Here is a 23,204-nt window from a genome sequence, read left to right on the forward strand (position 1 = left end):
ATTTTAGTCATTCTAATAAGTATGTATGATAATTCATGGTGGCTTTAATTTGCATTTCCCTGAGAAGTAATGATGTTGAACATTTTTTCATGTGCTTATTTCCTATGCACACATCTTATCTGGTGAAGTGTTAACTTTACTGGGTTATTTCTTATGAGTTTTGAGAGTTCTTTATATATTCTGGATATAAGTCCTTGTTCACATATATGCTTTGCAATGATTCTCTCCTAATCTGTGGCTTGGCCTTTTGTTCACTTAACAGTGTATTCTGAAAAGTGGAAGTTTATTTTGATGAAATCTAAATTATCAAATTTTTCTTTTATGAATCTTGCTTTTGGTGTTAAATCTAAGAAATCTTTGCTTAACTTTTTCTGTAAGTTTTATGGTTTTAGGCTTTACATTCAGTTCAATGAAGCATTTTGAGTTCATTTATGTTTATGACTGAGGCATGAATCAATTTTTTGCACAGGGATATATCCAATAGTTCCAGTCCTGTTTGTTGAACAGACGTCTCGTTCTCCACTTGTGTTTCCACCTTTGTCAGAAGTCCATTGCCAGGTATGTAGGAATCTATTTCTGGACTGTCTATTCTATTCCAGTGATTTTTTTTGTCTATCTTATACTGATACCATGCTCTTCTAATTACCATAACTTTACTGTAAGTCTTGAAATCAGCTCATGTTTGTGTTGTTCAAGGTCCTTGGAATTTTCTATATGAATTGTACAATCAGCTTGTTTTCTACCAAAAAATCCTGAGGTTTTTTTTTTTTTAAAGATTTTATTATTTGATAAAGCACATAAGCAGTAGGAGCAGCAGGCAGAGGGAGGAGACTCTCCTCCCTGAGCAGGGAGCCCAATGCGGGGCTCAATCCCAGGACCCTGGGATCATGACCTGAGCCGAAGGCAGACGCTTAATGACTGAGCCATCCAGGCTGAGATTTTGATCAGGATTATGCTGACTCTGGGGATCAAAGTGGGGAGCTTAGTATTTGACATACTGTTTGTCAGAGTGACAATATGGTAACAATATTTAGTCTTCTGACTCTCGAACAAGGTATATCTCTCCATTATTTAGGTCTTCAATTTCTATCAGCAATATTTTATAGTTTTCAATTATAAGTCTCACAGTATTGCCAGATTTATCCTTAAGTACTTCGTATTTTTTGATGCTAGTGCACACGGAAGATTTTAATTTCAATTTCCAATTGTTCGTTGCTAGCATACAGAAATACAGTTGCTTTTAGATGTTAATCTTTATCTGGAAACCTTACTAAACTGTAGATTCCACCAGATTTTATTCATAGATGTTCAATATCTGCAGATAAAGACAGTTTTACTCCTTCCTTCCCAATCTGTATGCTTTTTCTTTTTCTTGCCTTAGTGCACTGTGCCCCACTATAATGTTGAACACATGTGGTGAGAGTGGACATCCTTATTTTGTTTCTGATCTTAGGGGGAAACATTCAATTATTCACCACTAAGTACGATGTTAGTAAGTTTTTCATAGAGGCTATTTTAAGCCCCCTTCTATACCTAGTTTGCTACCACTTCTTTTTTTTAATATCAGTAATCAACATTTGATTTTTTCCAAAAGCTTTGTCTATCGAGCTGCATATTTGGATTTTATTTTTGAAATTTGTTAATATGTGACTTACATTGATTTTCTAATGTTAAATGAACCATGCATTCTTGGCATAAGCCATACTTGGTCATTATGTATTATCCTTTTTGTATCTTGTTGGGCTTGATTTGCTAAAATTTTATTTAGAGTTTTTGTGCCTATGTTCATGACAGGTACTGGTCTGTGGTTTTCTTTTCTTGTTATATCTCTGTCTGGTTTGAATTGGGAAGTATTTTCCCATCTTCAATTCTCTAGAAGAGTTTGTACAGAATTATTATTACTTCTTCCTGACAAGTTTAATTGAATTCACCAGTGAAGTCATCTGGGCCTGGAGTTTTCTTTGTAGAAAGGTTCTTAACAATAAACTCAATTTCTTTAAAGAGTCATAGGCTATTTAGGTCATCTGTTAAGTAGGCTTTTGCAGTTTGTCTCAGATGGAATTTCTTCATCTCATCCAAACTGTCAAATTAAGTGATGTAAATTATTCATAATATTCCCTTTTTATTGTTTTAATTTCTGTAGAACCTGTAGTGATGTTCCTGTCTGATCACAAACACTGGTTATTTGTGTCTCCTCCTTTATTTCCCTGATCACTCTGGCTAGAGGTTAATCAATTTTATTAATCTCAAAGAACCAGCTTTTGTTTTCATTGGTTTTCCTTTTGTTTCCTATTTCATTAATTTATATTCTTTATTTCTTTTCTTCTGCTTCTTGGGAATTATCTGCTCTTTATCCTAGTCTCTAATAGTAGAAACTGAGGTCACTAATCTGAGATCTTTCTTCTTTTCTGATTTAGATAGTGCTATAAATTTCCAAGTAGTGCTTTACTGTTACTGCACAAACTTGATATGCTGTCTTCATTTTCATTCTGCTCAAAATACTGATTTCCCTTTTGATTTCTTTGACCCTTAAGTTATTCAGAAGTATGTCAGTTGGTTTCTAAATATTTGGGGACTTTCAAGAGATCTTTGTTATTGATTTCTAATTTAATTTTACTGTGGCCAGAGAACATACTTTGTATCATTTGAATCTTCTTGTATTTTTGACATTTGCTTTATGGTCCAGAATATGACTTATCTTGGATAAGATGCTCCATGTGCACTCAAAAAGCATATATATTCTGCTCTTCTGGGGTATTCTATAAATGTCAATCAGGTCAAGCTAGTTGACAGTGTTGCTCTTATCTTCTAGAACCTTATTCATGTTCTGTCTAGTCTACCAATCACTGAGAGAAGGATACTGAAATCTCCAATTATATACTTATATCTGTTTTTCCATTTAGTTCTATCAATTTTTGTTTCATGTATTTTGAAGGTCTATTATTAGAAGCACAAACATTTAGGATTATATTTGCTTGATTGACTACTTTATTCTAGAAAATAACTTTCTTTATCCCTGGTAATATACTTTCCTCTGGAATCTACTTTGGTATTAATATAGCCACTCCAGCTTTTTTTTTTCTTTTTTAATGTGAGATATTAGAGATTTTTCAATCTCTTTTTTTAGTTTTAACCTTCGTATGTTTTTTTAATTTAAAGTGTGATTCTTGAAGGCATCTATTTGGGTCTTGCTTCTTTACCCAGTCCAACAATCTCTGCCTTTTAAATTGGGGTGTTTAGACAAGTTCTATTTAATGTGATTACTGATATGGGTAAGTTTAAGCCTAGGCATCTTCTTTTTTTCTATTTTTCCCATCTGTTCGCTGTTCCCTTTTTACTTTTATCTGCCTTTTTTGGGATCGAGTCTTTTTTTTGTTGTTGTTAAGATTTTATTTATTTGTCAGAGAGAGAGAGCACAAGCAGGGGGAGTGGCAGGCAGAGGGAGAGGGAGAAGCAGGCTCCCCGTTGAGCAGGGAGCCCGATGCGGAACTCGATCCCAGGACACTGGGCTCATGACCTGAGCCTAAGGCAGATGCTTAACCAACTGAACCACCCAGGCGTCCCTCAATTGAGTCTTCTTAATGATTCTAATTTATCTCCTCTGTTGGCTTATTAGCTCATTATTTTGTTATTTTAGTGGTTGGTTTAGGGTTTATACATCTTTAACTTATCACAGTCTACCTTCATGTGATACTCTACTACTTCATGTGTGTAAGAACTTTACAAGAGTTATCACCATTTCTCCCTCTCCTGACCTCCATATTATTGTTGTCATATATTTTACTTTCACAAATTTTTGAAACCGCATGCTACAGAAAGTTAAATTTTAAAGATATTTAAATAATAACTAGATAATGGTTTTATATATTTACTTATATGGTTACCATTTCTGGCATTCTTTACCCCCTTTCTATAACTCAACTATTTCCATCTGTCATTTTCCTTATGCCTAAAGGTCTTCCTTTAACATTTCTTACAGTGCAGATGTGTTGAATTCATTCAGCTCTTATACGTTGGAAAAAATCTTCATTTAATCTTTGTTTTATAAAATTATTTTGCTGGGTATATTGTAGGTCAACATTATTATTCTTCAAGTACATTAAAAGATATTATTCTACTATATTCTCCCATGCCTGCTGACAAGAAATCTTGATGTCAACCTTATCTTAATCCCTCTCTATGTAAAATGTCTTTTTTTCCCTCTGCTTTTAAGACTGCTCTTTATCATGTATTTTGAGCAATTTGATTATGATATACCTCGGTGTACTTTTCTTCATGCTTCATATGTTTGGGTTTCATTGAACTTCTTGAGTATGTGGATCTACAGTTTTCATAAATTTTAGAAATTTTCAGCCATTATGTCTTTAAATATTTTTCTGAACACCTCTTCTATCCTGTCCGCCAGTGATTCCAGTTACATTTATTAGGCTGCTTGAAAGTGTCCCACAGCTCACAGGTGATCTGATCATTTTTCTTGAGTCTTTTTCCCCTATGTATTTCATTTTAGATAGCTTCTATTGCTATGCCTTCAAGTGCACTAATCTTTTCATCTACAATATCTAGTCTAGCGTTAATCCCACCCAGTATATTTATTATCTCTGGCACTGTGGTTTTCAAATCGAGAAGTTTGATTTGGGTCTTTTTTTTTTTTTTTTTTTAATATCTCTCATGTCTCCACTTAGCTTTTTTAACATCCAAAATATAGTAATAATAACTATTTTAATACCCTTGCCTAATTCTAACATCTCTGGTAGTTCTTGGTTGGTTTTGATAGGTTGATTTTTCGCCTCATCATGTTTATATTTTCTTGCCTCTTTGCATTCCTGGTAACCTCTGATGGTTAATTTTATGTGTCAACTTGACTAGTTATAGAGTACCCAAATTAAACCTTTTTGGGTGTGTCTGTGAGCGTGTTTCCAGGTGAGATTAGCATTTGAGAATCAGTGCACTCAGTAAAGTAGATTGCCCTTACCAGTAGGCATCATCCAATCCATTGAGGGCCTGAACAGAGCAAAGTGCGAAAGGAATTCACCCCTTCCTGCCTGATTCCTTGAGCTGGGACATCATTTTTCTTCCACCCTTGGTACTCCTGGTTCTCAGGCCTTCAGACCATCAGCTCCCCTTTGGACTCAGCCTGAATTACACCAATGGCTTTCCTGGGTCTCCAGCTTACAGACAGCAGACTGTGGAATTTCTCAGCTTCCAACTGTATATATGTCAATTCCTTATAATAAACCTCCTCTACCTATCTATCTGTGTATGTGGGTCCCATATTGTTTTGTTTCTCTAGAGAACTTGACTAATAGAACAAACATTCTTGAGCACTATTCTGTTTGTTCAGGTAAATTACTAAGAAATAGTTTGATTCTTTTGGCTCTTGCTTTTTTATGGCTTGTTAGGCAAGACATGAGCAGATTTAGTCTGAGGTGAGACCCTTCTGAGTACTTTATCCAATTCTCCTAGAATTATAAGGTATATCCTTGGCCTTGTGTCAGGAACTACTCCCTTTAATCACTCGGACAGTTTCTCTGGCATTGATTAATTTCGTCAAACTCATATGCTGATGAATACTCAAAGGTGACCTTTCACAGATCCCAGAGGTCTCTCTGTGTAGCACTCTCCTCTTGGTACTCAGCCCTATGAACTCTAGCTGCCTTGCTTTCCCGACTCTCAGCTCCATCTCCTCAGTTCAGGGTTCCTCACTTCTACACTACAAATGAGGAACTCTTTCAATGCAGTAAGTAGGCATAATTGCAGCGCTCACAGCACTGGTTCCCTATCTTTCAGGCATTGCTGTCCTTTGTTACCTGATATCCAGTGTCTTGAAAACGGTTTCATTTATTTTGTCTGGGTTTTTTTTTTTCTTTTCAGTTGTTTCAGTAAGGAAGGTAAATAAAGCCAGAATCTTGGCTGAATGCAGAAATCATTTGCTTATTTTTAATAAGATATTAAATAAATTTTTTTTAATTACCCATAGAGGAGGGTAACAACAGGTTTGATGGAACTGAAACGAAACCTAGACTTCTCGGAAGAGACCTTGTTTCATTAATTGGCATTAAATCTTGTAAATATGTTAGATACTTATAAAACAAAACAAAACACTGAAAAGCAATCCCTAAAAAGTACAAGCAAAAGTGAAACAGTTGACCTAATTGTGAATCAAACTGACGGCAGGACAACAGAAAGGAATTATTTTAAGCATGTACTTGATTGAGGGATAGAACTTAAAAACAAAAATAACTGCAAAACATCCTGAAAACATTTTCAGTAACAAATGTGGGTGGCAGTGTTGATATTGGTATTTTTAAAATTGTTTGAATATTGTAAAATAAAATATGTTGACATCATTGAAAACTGGGATTTCCAACACCAGAGAAATAAAATACATGTGTAAGATACGTGAGGTTAAGTAAAATCCCTCTAGCATCCTGAATTTCTTTTGGGAGTATCCATATGGCATTTGTGTGTGAATGTTCACACACAAAAAAAACTCTATGTATATCCTAGCTTTGTCCTCTGAAAAGGCCTAGAAATGATGGCCAACTCAAAAGCAATAAGCAATCTCAGTACCCAGATTGTAGTCTTTAAATACCATTTCCCATTAAAAGGGATCAAGGGCTCCCTAGAGAAATGACTCTTTCATGATCTGGGCAAGAAATGTAGAAGATAAGCTTAGAACATCTTGCCACACTAGAAAGCAAGGAAGGTATCAGTGACCACTGGATGGTGTCGAAAAGGCCCAGAAGCCAAGCTGAACAGGCTCCCACTAGCCAAAACTGAGAGAAATTGAGCACTGATAAGAATTAAGAACTACAGGGGTGCCGGGTGGCTCAGTCAGTTGAGCGTTTGCCCTCGGCTCAGGTCATGATCTCAGGGTCCTGGGATCCAGTCCCACATTGCACTCCCTGCTCAGCAAGGAGTCTGCTTCTCCCTCTCCCTCTGCCTGCCACTCCCCCTCCCTCTGCCTGCCACTCCCCCTCCCTCTGCCTGCCACTCCCCCTGCTTGTGCTCTGTCAAATAAATAAAATCCTTAAAAAAAAAAATAAGAACTACAGCTGATTAAAACACCCCAAATATTTTTAAATTCATGACGTCATAATGATTAGAAAGAGTTAGAAGGAACACACCAAAAAATCCCTCTGGCATCGTTTGATAAAGCCAGGAAGACAACTCATTATTTTGAAAACTATTTAAATAGAATCAAATATTTACACTGCCTGAACTATACAAACCAAATCTCAGTGTAAAGAATACTTGATTATAAACTTCTTTTTGTAGAAATATCCCAGCCTTTAAATCAAGCAGGAACAATATAATCAGCATATCAGCATTTTGCAGCCTATAATGTATTAACGGATTTAGTCAATATCACCAATGACTAGTGACATCAAAAACAGAGGGAAAGGGGTGCCTGGGTGGCTCAGTCGGTTAAGCTTCCAACTCTTGATTTCAGCTCAGGTCCTGATCTCAGGGTCATGAAATCGAACTCTGAGTTGTTTTCTATATTCAGTGTGGAATCTGCCTGAGATTCTCTCTCTCCTTCTCCCTCCGCCCCTCCCCCTGCTTGTGTGCATGCTCTCTCTCTTTCTCTCTCCCTCTCTAAATAAATAAATAAAATCTTTAAAAAAAATAAAGGGACATCTAGTCATTAGATGCCTCCTGCTAAAAGTACCCATCTCCTGTTAAGTATCCTTGCCAATCAATACTGAACCTGAATCTGACTACAAATTCCCAGTAAACATAAAGAGCCAGGGAAACATGTTCAGTTATACTGGGGGATGTGGTTAGCAAAATGCAGACCATGATAACCCCTAGAAGCCAAACAAACCTGTTTCTGCAATGAATACATTCCAACAACAACAAACAAGAGGAGAAATCTACAGAGTAAATGATACTTGCCCTCCCACTGAAATAACTAGAGAATCAGGTAGAGAACAACTGGCAGCACACGACTATGACCCCTGAGAGAAGGAAAACAAATGAGGTGAGCCTGAGTTCACCCAGCTTTCTACCCGGAGGCACATTCTCGACCCCAGTACAGGGAGGGAGAAACCGCATGAGTCTACCAATCTCGCTGAGGCGGTGGAGACCAGAGTCCAGGGAGACTGAGGCACCTGAACCAGGCAGGGAAAAGCACCGGAAAGATGGGAGCTACAAAAAAAGAGTTCCAGAAATCTGCAAGGGGGTTTCCTTCAATCTTTGCTGAATCTGAAGCAGCATCTGTATAAGGTAAGATTTATAAGGTAAGATTTGAGGATGGGCAAAAAGAACATCTGCCAGGAAGCTGGAAGTCGAACAATTCCCAGAGTTAACCTGGGCCTGGAGGCAAAGAGTGTTCCAGCCAGTTAGAGCGACCTGACCTTGCTGAACGCTCAAGGCATTCAGCAGATTCCTGAAGAATCACACCTTAGGAGCAGGGCTACACTAGCTCTAGAGTAAAGACTACTATGTACACATCCCTAACAAATCTTAAAAATAAGACTAGAAGGAATCAAGCTGCTCCACAAGTAACAACAGTCTAGGCAAAGCAAACTCCCAGCACTTTTCAAGGAAGCCACTAAAAACCAGGCACTCAACAATGTAACATTCACAGCGCCTAGCATCCAGCAACAACAAATCACCAGACGCCTAAAAAAGCAGGAAAATATGTCCCATGAGGAGGAGATAAATCAATCTCTAAAAATAGACCAAGAAGTTGCAACAAAGATGACAGAATTAATTTGCTTAAAAGAACTTTAAAGAATTATTTTGAAGTATATTAAGAATTAAAACAAAATCATGACCATACTGACAAAAGGTGGAAGATAAAAAATAGAATTAAGTGCAACCTTTAGAGCTGAAAAATAAAATATCAGAAATGAAAATTTCACTTGATGGGCTTAACCACAGATTAGATACTACAAAAGATCAATGGGTGTGAAGACAGTAACGGGAATATCTAAACAGAAGCAAAGACGTAAGAGACCGAAAAACAACGAAAAAGAACAGGGCCTCACTGACCTGTGGAACTCTATAGTGGTCTTAACATACGTGTAATTAGATTCCAAGAAGGAAAGGCAAGAGAAGAGGGATACAAAAAAATCTAAAGAAATAATGTGAAAACTCATCAAACTGTACACAGTAAGATTTTAAGATTACTTTTTTACTAAAAGTAATCATGTTTTAATTAACCTGACTTTTCTAAAAGGTGTGTTTATTCACAGATGACATGATCATCTATCTACACAGAGAAGCCTATGAAATCTGCAAAAAAAAAAAAAAAAAAAAATCCTAGAACTAATAAACTTAATAAGGTATTAAGATACAAGGTCAATATACAAACACCAACTGTACTTCTATAAACACAAAACAACTGTAAATGAGATGTAAGAAAGACACCATTTACAACATCAAAAGTCATGAAATACACAGGCATGGTAAACAATATGCATGAAACCTGCACACAGAGACTAAGGACATTTCTCAGCAGTGTCTTGTAGGTCTCTTACAGATCTTCTTTAGATCTAACGTGGAGATGAACTTAGTTCTTGGATTAGAAGCCTCAGTACTTGTTGATACCAGTTCTTCTTAAACTCATCTATAGATTCAACATAGTAACAACATCTCACCAAGTTTTTTAGAGAAATTGCTGTTGGTTCTAAAATTTATATGGAAATGCAAAGAAACTGAAATAGCCAAAACAATTTTGCCAAAGAACTACCCAATTCCAAGACCTACTATAAAGCTACACTAATCAGAAAAGTGGGTTATTATCTGAGACTAGAAATATAAATCAATGAAACAGAACAGAGTCCAGAGAGACCCACAAATATGGTCAGATGATTTCAACTAAAGGTGCCAAGGTAATCTCAAGGGAAAAGAAATGCTACAGAAGCAAATGGATAGCCACAGAAGAAAAAAAATGAAATGTGACATCATTCACAAAACTTAACATGGAACAGAGACCTAAGCATGACTATAAAACTTCTGGAAGAAAACATGAGAAAATATTTGCATCTTTGGAATGGCCTATGATTCCTTAGGCAGGAAACAAAATGCACCAACCATAAAAGTAAAAATTAATAAAATGTTATTCTATCAAAATTACAAATTTGCTCTTCAAAAGCAATGTCAAGAAATTGAAAGGCCAGGACATAAACTGGAAGATATTATTCTTAATATATATCTGACAAAGGAGTTGTATCCAAAATATACGAAGAACTCTTAGACCTTAATATTTAGAAGGAAAAGAACCCAATTTAAGAAAGGGCAAGGGGCGCCTGGGTGGCTCAGTCGGTTAAGCATCTGCCTTTGGCTCAGTTACAATCTCGGTCCTGGGACTGAGCCGAGTCAGGCTCCCTACTCAGCAGAGAGTCTGCTTCTCCCTCACCCTCTGCTCCCCGCCACTCATGCTCACTGTCTCTCAAATAAATATAATCTTAAAAATTTAAAAAGGGGCAAAAGAGGGGCACCCAACTGGCTCAGTCAGAAGAGCACAAAACTCTTGATCTTGGGGTAATGAGTTCGAGGCCCACGTTGGGTGTAGATTACTTAAATAAAATAAACTTTAAAAAAAGGGCAAAAAAAATAAATACCTAAATTTAAAAAGGGCAAAAGATTTGAAAAGCTATTTCACAGATGAACACACAAAACATATGGCCACATGCAAAATTGCTCAACATCATAAATCATCAAGAAATATAATTCAAACCAAAAGATATGCCCTACTGGATTGGCTATAATTTACAACTGATAATACCAAGTGTTAGCAAATATGTGACCAAATAAACTGGGACAGTTACTTTGAGAACTGTTTGGCAGCTTCTTTTAAGATAAACTGACCATATGGCTAGGCAGTTTCACTCCTAGGTATGAGTCCATTTTATAATTATAATCCTACAACAGGAAAACCTACTCTATAGTGAAAAAAAAGTGTTGCCAAAAGCAGGTGGTGAGGGAGCTACACTGGGAAGGTATATGAGGAACTTGTTTGAATGAAGGAAATGTTCTGTGTCTTGGTTATGATTGTTTTTACATGAGTGAATACATTTGTTAAAACCCAATGAGGGGTGCCTGGATGGTTCAGTCAGTTATGCGTCTGCCGTCGGCTCAGGTCATGATCCCAGGGTCCTGCGATCGGGTCCTGCATCGGGCTCCTTGCTCAGCAGGTAGCCTGTTTCTCCCTCTGCCTGCCACTCCCCCTGCTTATGCTCTATCTCCCCCTCTCTCTCTCAGACACATAAATGAAACCTTAAAAAAAAAAAAAAAAAACCTCACTGAGCTGTATTCTTAAAATGGGTACCCTTTATTGTATATAATTTATATCTGATTAAAGTTGATTTAAACAACCTACTACAACATCTGGACCTCAACAAGATCCTCATTTTAACAAGAACAATTTTTAGGGCGCCTGGGTGGCTCAGTCAGTTAAGTGGCTGCCTTCGGCTCAGGTCATGATCCCAGGGTCCTGGGATCGAGCCCCACATCAGGCTCCCTGCTCCGCGGGAAGCCTGCTTCTCCCTCTGCCACTCCCCCTGCTTGTGTTCCCTCTCTCGCTGTGTCTCTCTCTGTCAAATAAATAAAATCTTTAAAAAAAAAAAAAAACAAGAACAATTTTTAAAAAGCAGGGGAGGGGATTTCGAATGTGCCCAACATTGGGTGATATTAAGGAATTACTCTTAAGCCGGGTAATGGGCCCATGGGTTCATTTTACAATTGTCTCTGCTTTTGTATGTTTGAAATTTTCCATGATAAAAAACACTTAAGAAAATTAAAGCATAACTTCAAATATGTTAAGGGTTACTATGTAGAAAAATAATTCAATTCTAGGAGAAGGAATCATGTGGAAGAAAATCTGGAGTCAATAAGAGAATGAACGCGCCAAGAGAGCAATCAATGAGTGGCCTTGTAAGGTTAGGATGCTCACGCTAGGAACTGATGACACGCAGATCCCGTAAGTACCTGCCAGGTTTCAGGAGAGGAAATTACTGCAATTTGTGAAGCTGGACAAGCTGCCCTCGAAGGTCCCTTCCCGCTCCAAGGTTCCATTACCTATGGATCCATGAATCTGACTTCTGGTTCAGTTTTCCTGAACAAGTCCAGCACCCCATTCCTCCCCAGCCCTACCAAATAATTATCTATTCTATCTGATACTTCACAAAAACTATTTCAAATATTTTCCATACTCCCCAATTTTCATATATATTTGATATGCCATTTTCTTAAACCTTTTCAAAATCAGAATCATGCTTTGTACCTCTTAGAATCTTGTACTAACACAATACTCTGTATATACTGGGCCATCAAAATGCTTTCTTGACGGGCGCCTGGGTGGCTCAGTCATTGGGCGGCTGCCTTCGGCTCAGGTCATGATCCCAGGGTCCTGGGATCGAGCCCCGCATCGGGCTCCCTGCTCCGCGGGAAGCCTGCTTCTCCCTCTCCCTCTCCCCCTGCTTGTGTTCCTGCTCTCACTATGTACTCTCTCTGTCAAATAAATAAATAAAATCTTTAAAAAAAGAGAGAGAAAATGCTTTCTTGACAACACCTTTCAAGTCAATGTTACTTTGTAACCCTGTGCCCTTGTCCCTCACCACTCCTGTGTCTTCTCCCACCATCCTCCACGCAGAGACCCTGTCCTGTACCACATCTGTGTCCCCCCAACCCAGGCCTAGGTCAGGGCTCTGTGCATATCCACAAAGGAAATGAATAAAGAATTCCTCCCACATTTAGAGCCTGTTAAATTTCTGAAGTAACAAGGATTCATTCTGATGATCAAATTCGAATTCTGAGACTGCCTTCATCACTGAAAATCTCATCATTCTAACTGCACAGGTCACACACGCCTTTACCTGGGTGGCTGTAAACCACCACAACCATAGGGAAAACTGAAAAATCTTTCCCATCCTGGTGGCCTTTCTCCTGAATTTCCCAGGTATTCAGTGTCTTTTTTTTTTTTTTTTTTTTTTAAAGATTTTATTTATTTATTTGACAGAGACACAGCGAGAAAGGGAACACAAGCGGGGAGTGGGAGAGGGAGAAGCAGGCTTCCCGCTGAGCAGGGAGCCCGATGTGGGGCTCGATCCCAGGACCCCGGGATCATGACCTGAGCCGAAGGCAGCTGCTTAACGACTGAGCCACCCAGGTGCCCCTATTCAGTGTCTTTATACTGCCCTCTGACCATCCAAATGAGAAGTACACAGAGGGTGAGATCCTACAAAATGCCAGGTACTGCATTAGACATTTTATTATCAATTCATTTAATTCTTCCAACAATTGGAGTAGGTATTATCTGCATTTGGAAGATGTTTGACAGCTACACAAAGTTTAGTTATTTGCCCAAGATTCTAAATGATGAATCTGGGATTTGAAATCAGATCATCCTGGCTCAAAACTAATGCGTTTTTACAGAACAGAAAAGAAAAAAAAAAACAAAAAAAAAGCTCTTAATGATGTAATGTATGGTGATTAACATAACAATAAAAAATTAGGGTGCCTGGGTGGCTCAGTTGGTTAAGCGACTGCCTTCGGCTCAGGTCATGATCCTGGAGTCCCGGGATCGAGTCCCGCGTCGGGCTCCCTGCTCGGCAGGGAGTCTGCTTCTCCCTCTGACCCTCCCCCCTCTCATGTGCTTGCTCTCTCTCATTCTCTCTCTCTCAAATAAATAAATAAAATCTTGAAAAAAATAAAAAATTAAAAATTAAAAAACTCTTTCCTACACAAGTCTTGAAATAACAGAACCTAGTGGAAAAATATTTTAGTGGGGGGGAGGATACTTTCTCTGTAGGTCCAAGGACAACCTGGCCTCCAACTTCTGAAACCTTGCTCATTCCCACAATTTACCAAGAAAAATGTCCAATTTCAATAAATACCACAAGGGGGAGCTAAGTCCTAAAAAGCTTAGCTATGCTTCCAGAAAGATTAAATGTCTCATTTGGATCATGACTCCCTTAAGAAAGATAAATCTGAATAGATACTCTGTCACAAGTAGCTCTTTTTGAGAAACAAATCTAACCACATCTCTTTCCTGCTTAAAACCTTCCAAGGATCCCCATCCCAAACAATGTAACACTACTTGTCATGATACACAACTTCCTTTAGGTTGGCCTGTCTTCCTCCAAAGACCACCCCCTCTGACTGCTCAACATCAACAAGGCTTCCTCGGCTTCCCCAAAAGGCCTTTTCTTTTGTAATAACTTCCATCTCTCTGACCATGTTATTTCTTTGGCCTACCTTCATGCCACCCCCGTCTCCCTCCTCCCAATCCTTCTATTCAGCAACACCCTGCACATCAAACTCCCATTTGTCCTTCAACTCCTGCCAAAACACGTCTCAGCTAACTTCTGACCTTCTCTGCCCATCCTCCCACCACGATGAATCAATTTATCCAACACATCATTCTGCCATCAGGTAAATACTTTCTGCCCGTATCATGTCTCCAGTGAAAGTATCTACCTGCTGGACTAAAAGGTCCTTGAGGGGAAGAGCCATGTTTTACAGGTGTATACCCAGCACGGACACATTGCAGAACCTCTCCAAGGACTGAACTGTGCTAAGAACTCATCAAATTATACACCTGTGGTTTGTTTCAGAGACTAACATCAAAGGAGCAGCAGAAATTTCCATAAAGACATTTTAAGCTCTTTACTTCATGCTCAAGATCAACTCAAAAACTGTAATTAATCAATACTCTATCTGAAGAAACTATGTCAAACTTACCGTCTTAGTTAAATAAAATATGAATGAAGATATTAAAAGAATTGCATTTTCCAAAAGTGTGACACTTGCTGGCTCTTCAGCATTTGTTTCTAGTTGCTTTTTTGCATCAACAGCATCAACAGGACTGCTTTCTGTTGTAATTATCCCTAAAATTGAGGGTGAAAATTAATATTTTATTTGATGCTTTAGAGTAAGACTTGTTTCTCTCCATTCAAAATACTTATTGAGTGCCCACTGAATATTAGTGGCTTCTCTTAAAGACTTATATGGTTTAAGGGCACATTGCTTGTTCAGTTGGTAGAGCATGTGACTCTTAATCTCGGGGTCGTGAGTTCGAGCCCCACGTTGGGGGTAGAAATCATTTTAAAAATATTTACTAAAAAAAAAAAAAAAAGACATAGTTTTTATATGTCTTTATATAAAGACTTATATAACTTATAAAGACTTATAAAAAGAAGGGGCACCTGGGTGACTCAGTCGGTTAAGAGTCTGCCTTCGGCTCAGGTCATGATCCCAGGGTCTTGAGATTGAGCCCTGCATCCAGGTCCCTGCTCAGCAGGGAGTCTGCTTCTCCCTCTGCCTCTGCTCCTCCCCCCTGCTCGTACTCTCTCTCTCTCTCAAATAAAATCTTTAAAAAAGAGAATTATAAAGAGAACCAAATTCAGAAGGCCCATTAGAACCATCATACCCTTCCATTATGAAATGAACGTATCTCCAACACCATCTACCCCTCAACAAACCCCTCCATCATGTCCCTGGCAAAGCAACTGCTACCTGGACAATATTCAGTCATGGGAATTGAGAAAAGCAGACTTTTATGTTTTTTCCACACAGACACAGTTGCATTTAACAAACATTCATTTAACAAACATAGTGCTGGTGAAGCACTGTGTTAGAAACTTCAGGCAAACGATGAATAGAAAAGTGTCAGTTTGCAGACGTACAGGTGGGATACACCAGTGTTTAGCCCAGTGTCTGGCACCTGGCAGGCACTCAGTGGTTGCTTACTGACAGAGGAATGACAGCTACACAAAAGAGAATATGGGAAATGCCCAGAGACACTAACGGGTACTGTTTACAGGGAGGGGGCTGGCCTGGAGCTCTACATAAGAGGTAGGATTCCAGCACTGCCTGAAAGGGTTTCACCTGAGGAGGTGGTGGAGAGGGGATTTCAGTTTGAATTACCTGAGTCTGGGACACATCTTATAAACCTCTATGAGTTCAACAAGCAATTAGTGATGGGTGGAGGAGGGGCCTCTTGTGTCTCTTCCAACCAGAAGATTCCATTCACTATTGATCTATGAATGTGACCTTGGGAAAGTGTTCCCGGTCAGGTAAGCATCTCTGTGCCTGAGATGTATGAAGGGATATTTGGGAAGATGAGCCTGCAAAGGCAGCTGAAGTCATTTTGTGACAGACCTTAAAGGACAGGGCAAAAAAATCTGTTTTTAATTCTGCAAGCAGAACTTTTCCTAGCCCTGAAAGTTTTTGAGCCAGAGAATAACAAGACTTCTTGGTGTATGATTCATTTTCAACAAGCAGAATCTTTTTGATTTAAAGGAGTTTAGAATGAGGGGCGCCTGGGTGGCTCAGATGGTTAAGCGTCTGCCTTCGGCTCAGGTCATGATCCTAGGGTCCTGGGATCGAGCCCCACATCGGGCTCCTGGCTCAGCGAAGAGCCTGCTTCTCCCTCTGCCTCTGCCTCTCTCCCTGCTCATGCTTTCTCTCTCTCTCTCTCTGTATCTCTGTGTCTCAAATGAATAAATAAAATCTTAAAAAAAAAAAAAAAAAAAAAAGGAGTTTAGAATGAGAAAGGACACATGAATGCAATATCCTCCGGAACACAGGAGACCTCTGATATGTCATTTCTTCTCAAATTTGCAGAATTCCTCCCCATGCTGTGGCTTCTCCCATACTCTGAAGAGAGATGGAGGGTCCACCCAGTTCTACCAGTTCTCAGGGTATCACAGGGTAATGCTGTAGCCATGGTTAGAGACCACAACCTCTAAGAACACAAACACGGCAATGAAATCACGCCACCACAGTGGATTCGTGAAATAACACAATTAGTTCTTCTTCATTAGAAACCTATTGATACCGCTATCGGGGTTGTATTTTTGTTTTAAACATTTTCCTCAATTCAAGTGAAGTGAGTTGCTCTCCATGAGTGTTTGCTGTGCTCTGTGATGGAAGTCCTATTCACCGGCCACACCGGACCACCACCCATTACAAAGTTCTGTACTCTTCCCTACAGTATAAAGATACCTAGGCGTAAATTTCCCCCTCACTGTTTTTAAGAAGGTAAAAGAGCTAAGCCACACTGTATTCTACTGGGGGCAGGGCAGGGTGGAGGGGACTTAGGAGTGGGGAGAAAACACAGAATTTGTGAGCTTTAAGGCAGTGGTTCTCAAACTTTCAACGGATCCGAATTTCCTGGAGGGCTTGTTAAACACAGCCTGCTGGTCTCCTCCCCCAGAGTTTCTGATGCCTCTGTTCTGGTTGAAAACTACTGTTTTAGAACACAAGGTTTTTTAAGAATAATATTTTAGATTAAAATTATTCACATAAGTAATGACAGCCAAACACTGGTTTTTGGTTACAGTCTCTGGCCTTTTTCCTACTGCTGATCTCCATCCGCCTCAACTCCTGCTTTTCTTTCCCTTCTGGGGTTTCTTGTTTTCTAAACTCACTCATGCCTGTATTATTCTCCCTTCTGATTTCCCACCTTTAAGAACAAATGTCCAGAGGCGCCTGGCCGGCTCAGTTGGTAGAGCATTTGACTCTTGATCTTGGGGTCATGAGTCTGAGCACCACAGGTGCAGAAATCACTTAAATAAATAAATAATTTAAAGGGGGGGGGGATGTCCTAGAAGCTCTTCTTTATGAGACATACCTACACTTTGTAGAGAAAAATCTGCAAGCTTTACCTGGGTCTTCGTCCTTCGCAGTATTTGGCTGCCGTGACACTTCTGAGCCACCTCGGTCACCACTCACAGGTTGACCCAGCTGGCTGGGCTCTGTGAGGATCTCTAGCTTAAGGTCCTCTGCGCTATCTTGTGGGAAATTGTCCTCTGCGTTATCTTGTGGGAAACTGTCTTCAAGGTGCGGCTGCAGCCCTGCAGGGAAGAAGCGTGCACTGGGCGGCAAAGCCGGCTGACACTCCCCACTCCACCCTTCTCCCCAGGCAGCTCTCCAACGCCGTCCACCCCCGGGGGCTTCAGTACTGCCCTCCACATGCGAGTATCCCAGGGAGCACAAGTGAGCAGGAAAGGAAGAGTTTCAGCTGCTCTTATCTCACTTCACCGATGGCTAAAATTTATAAAGAAACCCTCATTCCAAGTATTTTATAAACAAACACATTTATGGTAGGGTCTTCAATAACCTAACTTTCCTGGACAAACCAACACATGCTCACACAGATAAAGGTACAGAAGAGAATTCCAGTCAAGTGCAGAAATACCAAGCATCTACTCCACACAGAAAGAACATGAACTCTTTCATACATACGCATGCTTATTTCACAGAACTAGCACAGAGGAGGGCATTATGTACAAAGGCAGTCTGCTGAAGTACCACTCAAATATTTTCAGGGTATGTCTAATTGTCAAAAAGAGGGAACCCATTTCTTTCCCCAAGAGGCTCAGGGCAGCAAAGATGAATGTCTTTAAAGCCTCATGGTTTACCCTGAAAATTCATAAGAGTTTTGCATTCTAATGCAAAACAGATCTGCTTTGATTACACACAAAAATGTTCCCCTCCCCAAATTCTCAGGAAAAACTGGCCCTCTGGGAAGATATATTTATTCTGTGACTTTATGTCCCCGTGGTACTTTACCATAAGCCTCAGCTCAAATACCTTAGTCTGAAAAGCATGGGGACACAGAATAGGGCACGGAACTAGGAATCAGGTTGTATTAGAATCCTGGCTCAGGGTTAATTCAATCACTATTTACGGGAAGGCTTCTATGTGTCAAGTGCTGTGTTTAGAAAGCTCTGCATCCTGGTTCAGTCACCAATTAATCTGAATGCAAGAATCCTAGGGCCCAGTAGAATTTAACTGACCTAAGTGCTCCAAAGAGGCAAGAAAGACCATGACACCCACAAAAGATGAAAAGAGGGACAGGTGGGGGGGCGGTGAAGAAACTCAGGCAAGGCATCAATTTAAACATTATGCCAGGGGTGCCCGGGTGACTCAGTCGTTAAGCGTCCAACTCTTGGTTTCAGCTCAGGTCGTGATCTCAGGGTCGTGGGGCTCAATCCCATGAGCTTGTCAGGCTCCAAGCTCAACCTGGAGTCTGCTTGAGATTCTCTCCCTCTGCCCCTCCCCCTGCTCTCTCTCTCTCTAAAATAAATCTTTTTTAAAATAAATAAATAAATAAATAAATAAATAATAAACATTATGCCAACTAATCCTTGGTCAGAGAGCAGTTACTTTGTGCTTAAGAAACTGTGTTCCAGGGGCGCCTGGGTAGCTCAGTCGTTAAGCGTCTGCCTTTGGCTCAGGTCATGGTCCCAGGATCGTGGGATCGAGCCCCGCATTGGGCTCCCTGCTCAGCGGGGAGCCTGCTTCTCCCTCACCCACTCCCCCTGCTTGTGTTCCCTCTCTCCCTGTCTCTCTGTCAAATAAAATGAATAAAAATCTTTAAAAAAAAAAAAAGAAAGAAAGAAACTGTGTTCCAAAGAGCCCTTTCAGAGGCTTCCAGTTATGGAATAACTTACAGGGATGAAAGGTAGAGCACAGGGAATATGGTCAGTGGTGTTGTGAAAGTCTTGTATGGTGACAGATGGGAGCTCCGCTTGCAGTGAGCAGAGCAGACTGTACAGACTTGCCGAATCACTATGTCACACACCTGAAACTAATGTAACACTGTGTGTCAACAACACGTTACTCAGGGTGCCTGGCTGGCTGAGACAGAAGAACATGCAACTCCTGACCTTAGCGTCATGAGTTCAAGCCTCCACGTTGGGCGTAGAGCTACTTGAAAAGAAAAGAAAAGAAAAAAGTTCCCTTTGGAAAACGCTACCAGTCTCAACTGTCCAAAGGGGAAAAGAGAGTGAGAAATCCTTATGGACGCTCCCACCTGAAAGAAGGCAGGAAGGGACACGTGGATGTCACAGTGCTGTTGTCCCTTACCTTCAGGCACACTGTAAACTGGACAGAGCTTTACAAATAAGGCAGGAGGCACTTCAGCAGCGCCCCCCCGCCCCCCCACTTCTCCGGCGCGCCCCCACGAGGCCACAGGCGGGCACTTTACCTTCCGTGGAGCCGCCCCAGCCTTCCCAGGGGAGCTGTGCTGTGGTTAGCGGTGCAGTGTCCTCCACGGAGATGTGTTTGTACCTGACGAAATAGATCAGGTCTTGAACATCGTCTAGTACTGCTGCCTCTTCGAATATGTTACCTTCCTTCACTCCCAGATCTCTGTTTTCGGCTACACGGGAATCAAGCATTTTCTCTGCTACGCTCAGAATGTGTGCCTCGGAGGCACGGAAGACCTTATCCAGGACTTTTTCCACATTATAGGGCAGGCTCTCCTGCTGTGCGGACTTCAGCTTTAACGACATCTCGTGGAACATGGCTTCCAGCTCATGGACATTAAAGTACTTCTGGAACCTCTGCAGAGACTGCTGTTCTTTAAAGAAGCTGCCGATTATAGGCAGGTCCTTCACATCATGGCTGTGCGCCCGCTTCCCCGCTGTATGTGGCGCCCAGTGTGGCTGGGCATCTTTGTGCTCCTCAGTGGCAGACCCCCGGCTCTCTGTGTCCGCGAGCCTCTCAAAGTCCCCCTGGTCCTCTTCTGAGAGTTCATCTACCCCAGGCTTCTGTACGGATTCCTCAGGGCTGTCTTCTTGAAAATTACCAGGATCTTGATTCTGAAACATTTCACCCAACCCTAGAGTCTGATTTTTTTTGTCAGGAGAGTCCCTTACTTCAGGTGCTCTCTGTGCTTTCTGAGCTACAAGAGGGTTTTCTGTTTCCACCACCCCGCTACCTGCTTCCCTGGCCCCTGTGTCTACCCCTTCGCCCAAAGTTTCTCTTTTTCTCTCAATTTCCAAAATATTACTGGTTTCTTCTTTGCTTCCTTCTGTTTCTGCATTAGGATTAATGGGGCCTAAACCAGCTCTTACGGGGGCCTGCGGATTAACATCTAGCTGCCCGCGCTGGATCTCAGGGCTTTGTTCTTTAGACTGTTTTGCACTTAGAGCATTTTCATCCTCCAGGAGTTCTTCCGGGCTGTAATCGTCATCTGCCTCTGGTTTCTCAGTTTGGAAACCTGGGCCTTCCGGGCCATCTGTCTGGCCTGTCGCCTCCACTTCCCATAAGCCCACCAGGGGCTTGTGAGGAGCAAACTCTTCACCTGAGGAGTCCTCTTTGACCTCCTCCTTGGAGAGCCTTATCTTCTCATCCATCTGCTTACTGTGGCTAGCAGCCTCTTCTCTTCCTTGTGGCCAAGAAAGATTTCTTCCCAAAATGGGGCCTTCTTCTTCCGGTTCTCTTGGCAAACCAATTTCATCCAGAGGGGAGGGTCTAGGTTGATTGTGAGTCTTAAGAAGCTGTTCCTCTTTAAATTCCTCACTTGGATGCTCCACTGAGAGCGTGTGTGGTTTTGATCCACTTACTAAAACATGTACTTCTTCCACATTGTCTTTGGATGCATTACGCTGATTACCTCCCAGCGGGGGTGCAATATCCACAGATTCCTGTCCAATCTTTTCCTCGTTCATTTGACTCCCTGAAGCTTTAGGTACTGGTTCACGTTCTAAGCCGCCTCCCAAAATCTGCTCTCCAGGCTTTTCTTCAGGGAGCATTCCTTTTGAAATATGAACAGCTGCTCCTTTTAGGTCATTTTCTTTGTTATCGAAGGCTGACTCCAACATTTCTTTACCCTTTCCAGCAGATGGCAAAGAGCCAGGGTCACTGCTTTGAGGAGAACTGTGTGCAGTCATGCCTTCCTGCTTCTCCTCCTCCAACCCCATCTCAGCCTGTGCCAGGCCCCTATTGGATTCTGCAACTTTCGTCCCTTTTCCTGTAATATGAATTTCCGGGTCTTTTTCATTATTTGTTTTAGGGACATCTACACTCAAAAGATGATCTTCTGCCTTTTTAGGGTCAATGTAATCCGTGGCTGATCGTGGTTTCCCCCACTTGCTATCTGGGACAAACGCATCATCACCTTCCTTTCCTTCCTCTGAATCAGAACTCCCTAAATCCACACCTGTTTGTCTGTCACCTTCTGTGAAAGAGAAGATAGTATCCTCCCAGGTTGTTAGTATGTTTTTATCATAGTTTTTGATGCCAGGGGGCTGCGTTGCCTCCACTTTATCCTCTTCGTTTGAACTCTGCTCTCTATCTGATGAGTATTTCTCAACTCCAGACTTCACTGGAGTTTTCACATCTTCTCCACCATGAGTGAAGGTCAGTAACGGCAGCTCATCAAAGTTTTCTTCGTTCTCCTCCTCTTCCTTGCCAACTGTGTAATACTCAGTATCCAATTCCTCATCAAAATCATCTTCTAATGAAGTAACAAGTCTGGTTGTCTCGTCATCAGATACAAGTGCATCAGCAGTTGAGCCAAATTTGGTTTTTAAGTCCAGAGTCATTTCTTTTTTCAAAAGTTTGTAAGCGTCAATCTTCTCCTGTTCACTCGAGACCTGAGAACCATTGCTGGTTTTGTTGTTTTCACTTTCTGGCACTTTTAGTTTATCCTGTAGCATTTCCTCAAAAGGTTCAAATGAAGATGGGTCTCCCTGAGCATGACCTGCTTGACTGTTTACATGGGGGTGGTTCTTCTGGGCCCCAGATCTTTCCTTGAGTTCCTTAGTATTTTCTGAGAAGACACTTTCACTCTCCTCTGAGTTAACTTCTACTGGTTCGCGTTCAAGGTCGCTTTCCTCAAATACTTCAGGAGGGGTGTCCTCACGCTGAGGTTTTTTCTATAGCTTTCTCAGAATCTCCAGTTGCAGAATTATACAATTCCAAAAATCCTAAAAGTTCTTCTACATTATAATTATCAAAATCATCTCTTCCCCCATCAAAACAAACAAAATCTGTCTCCTGCAAGAGAGAAAAAAAAAAGTTAGCATGTCACTAAGTATAAGAGCAAACTCTTACCCATGCTAGTGACAGAGATAATCCCAAACTGGCTCTGGAGGGGGTTCCGTGTCTACCTTGGGCAACAACTCTTCTTGGGTAGTGAAGAGATATAGAAGCTAGAATCCACTTTTCCCTGGTTCCCTGCTTCCATGGAGAAGGACTCCTACCTGAGTACTACTCCTGGCTGCCCTTCGCTGTCTCTTCCCCAGGGGAAACATGATTCATGTGGCTGGTGCCTTTGCTCTGTACCATCCCTGTTTTCTGTCTGGGGGACCTGCTGGAGGGAACACACATCCTCTCTCCCACCATGCTGACAGTTTTACAGGGACAGTCCTCCAGGGGTGGCCCCCCATTAGCTAGCTCTGTCTGTGGCTGGGCAGTTGGTCTTATTCTAGACTACAAAGCCCACTATTTCTGCA

At 41.0% G+C, this 23,204-nt stretch overlaps 1 protein-coding gene across 5 annotated transcripts in view; it reads right to left on the reverse strand.

Moving 5' to 3' along the window:
* Positions 1 to 22,717, reverse strand: part of MIA3 (MIA SH3 domain ER export factor 3) — a 48,986-nt gene extending 26,269 nt beyond the window's left edge. For all 5 annotated transcript variants that reach the window (XM_021698389.2, XM_044915893.1, XM_044915892.1 and 2 more), the window contains exons 1-3: positions 19,949 to 22,717; positions 17,622 to 17,810; positions 14,695 to 14,840 (exon numbers count right to left, since the gene is read on the reverse strand). In XM_021698389.2, coding sequence (XP_021554064.2) covers positions 14,695 to 14,840; positions 17,622 to 17,810; positions 19,949 to 22,406 — 2,793 coding nt within the window. In that variant the 5' untranslated portion in view covers positions 22,407 to 22,717. The remainder of the gene's footprint in view (positions 1 to 14,694; positions 14,841 to 17,621; positions 17,811 to 19,948) is intronic.
* Positions 22,718 to 23,204: the final 487 nt, after the last annotated feature.

The sequence above is a fragment of the Neomonachus schauinslandi genome, chromosome 6 (assembly GCF_002201575.2).
Source record: "Neomonachus schauinslandi chromosome 6, ASM220157v2, whole genome shotgun sequence".
NCBI lineage: Eukaryota > Metazoa > Chordata > Mammalia > Carnivora > Phocidae > Neomonachus > Neomonachus schauinslandi.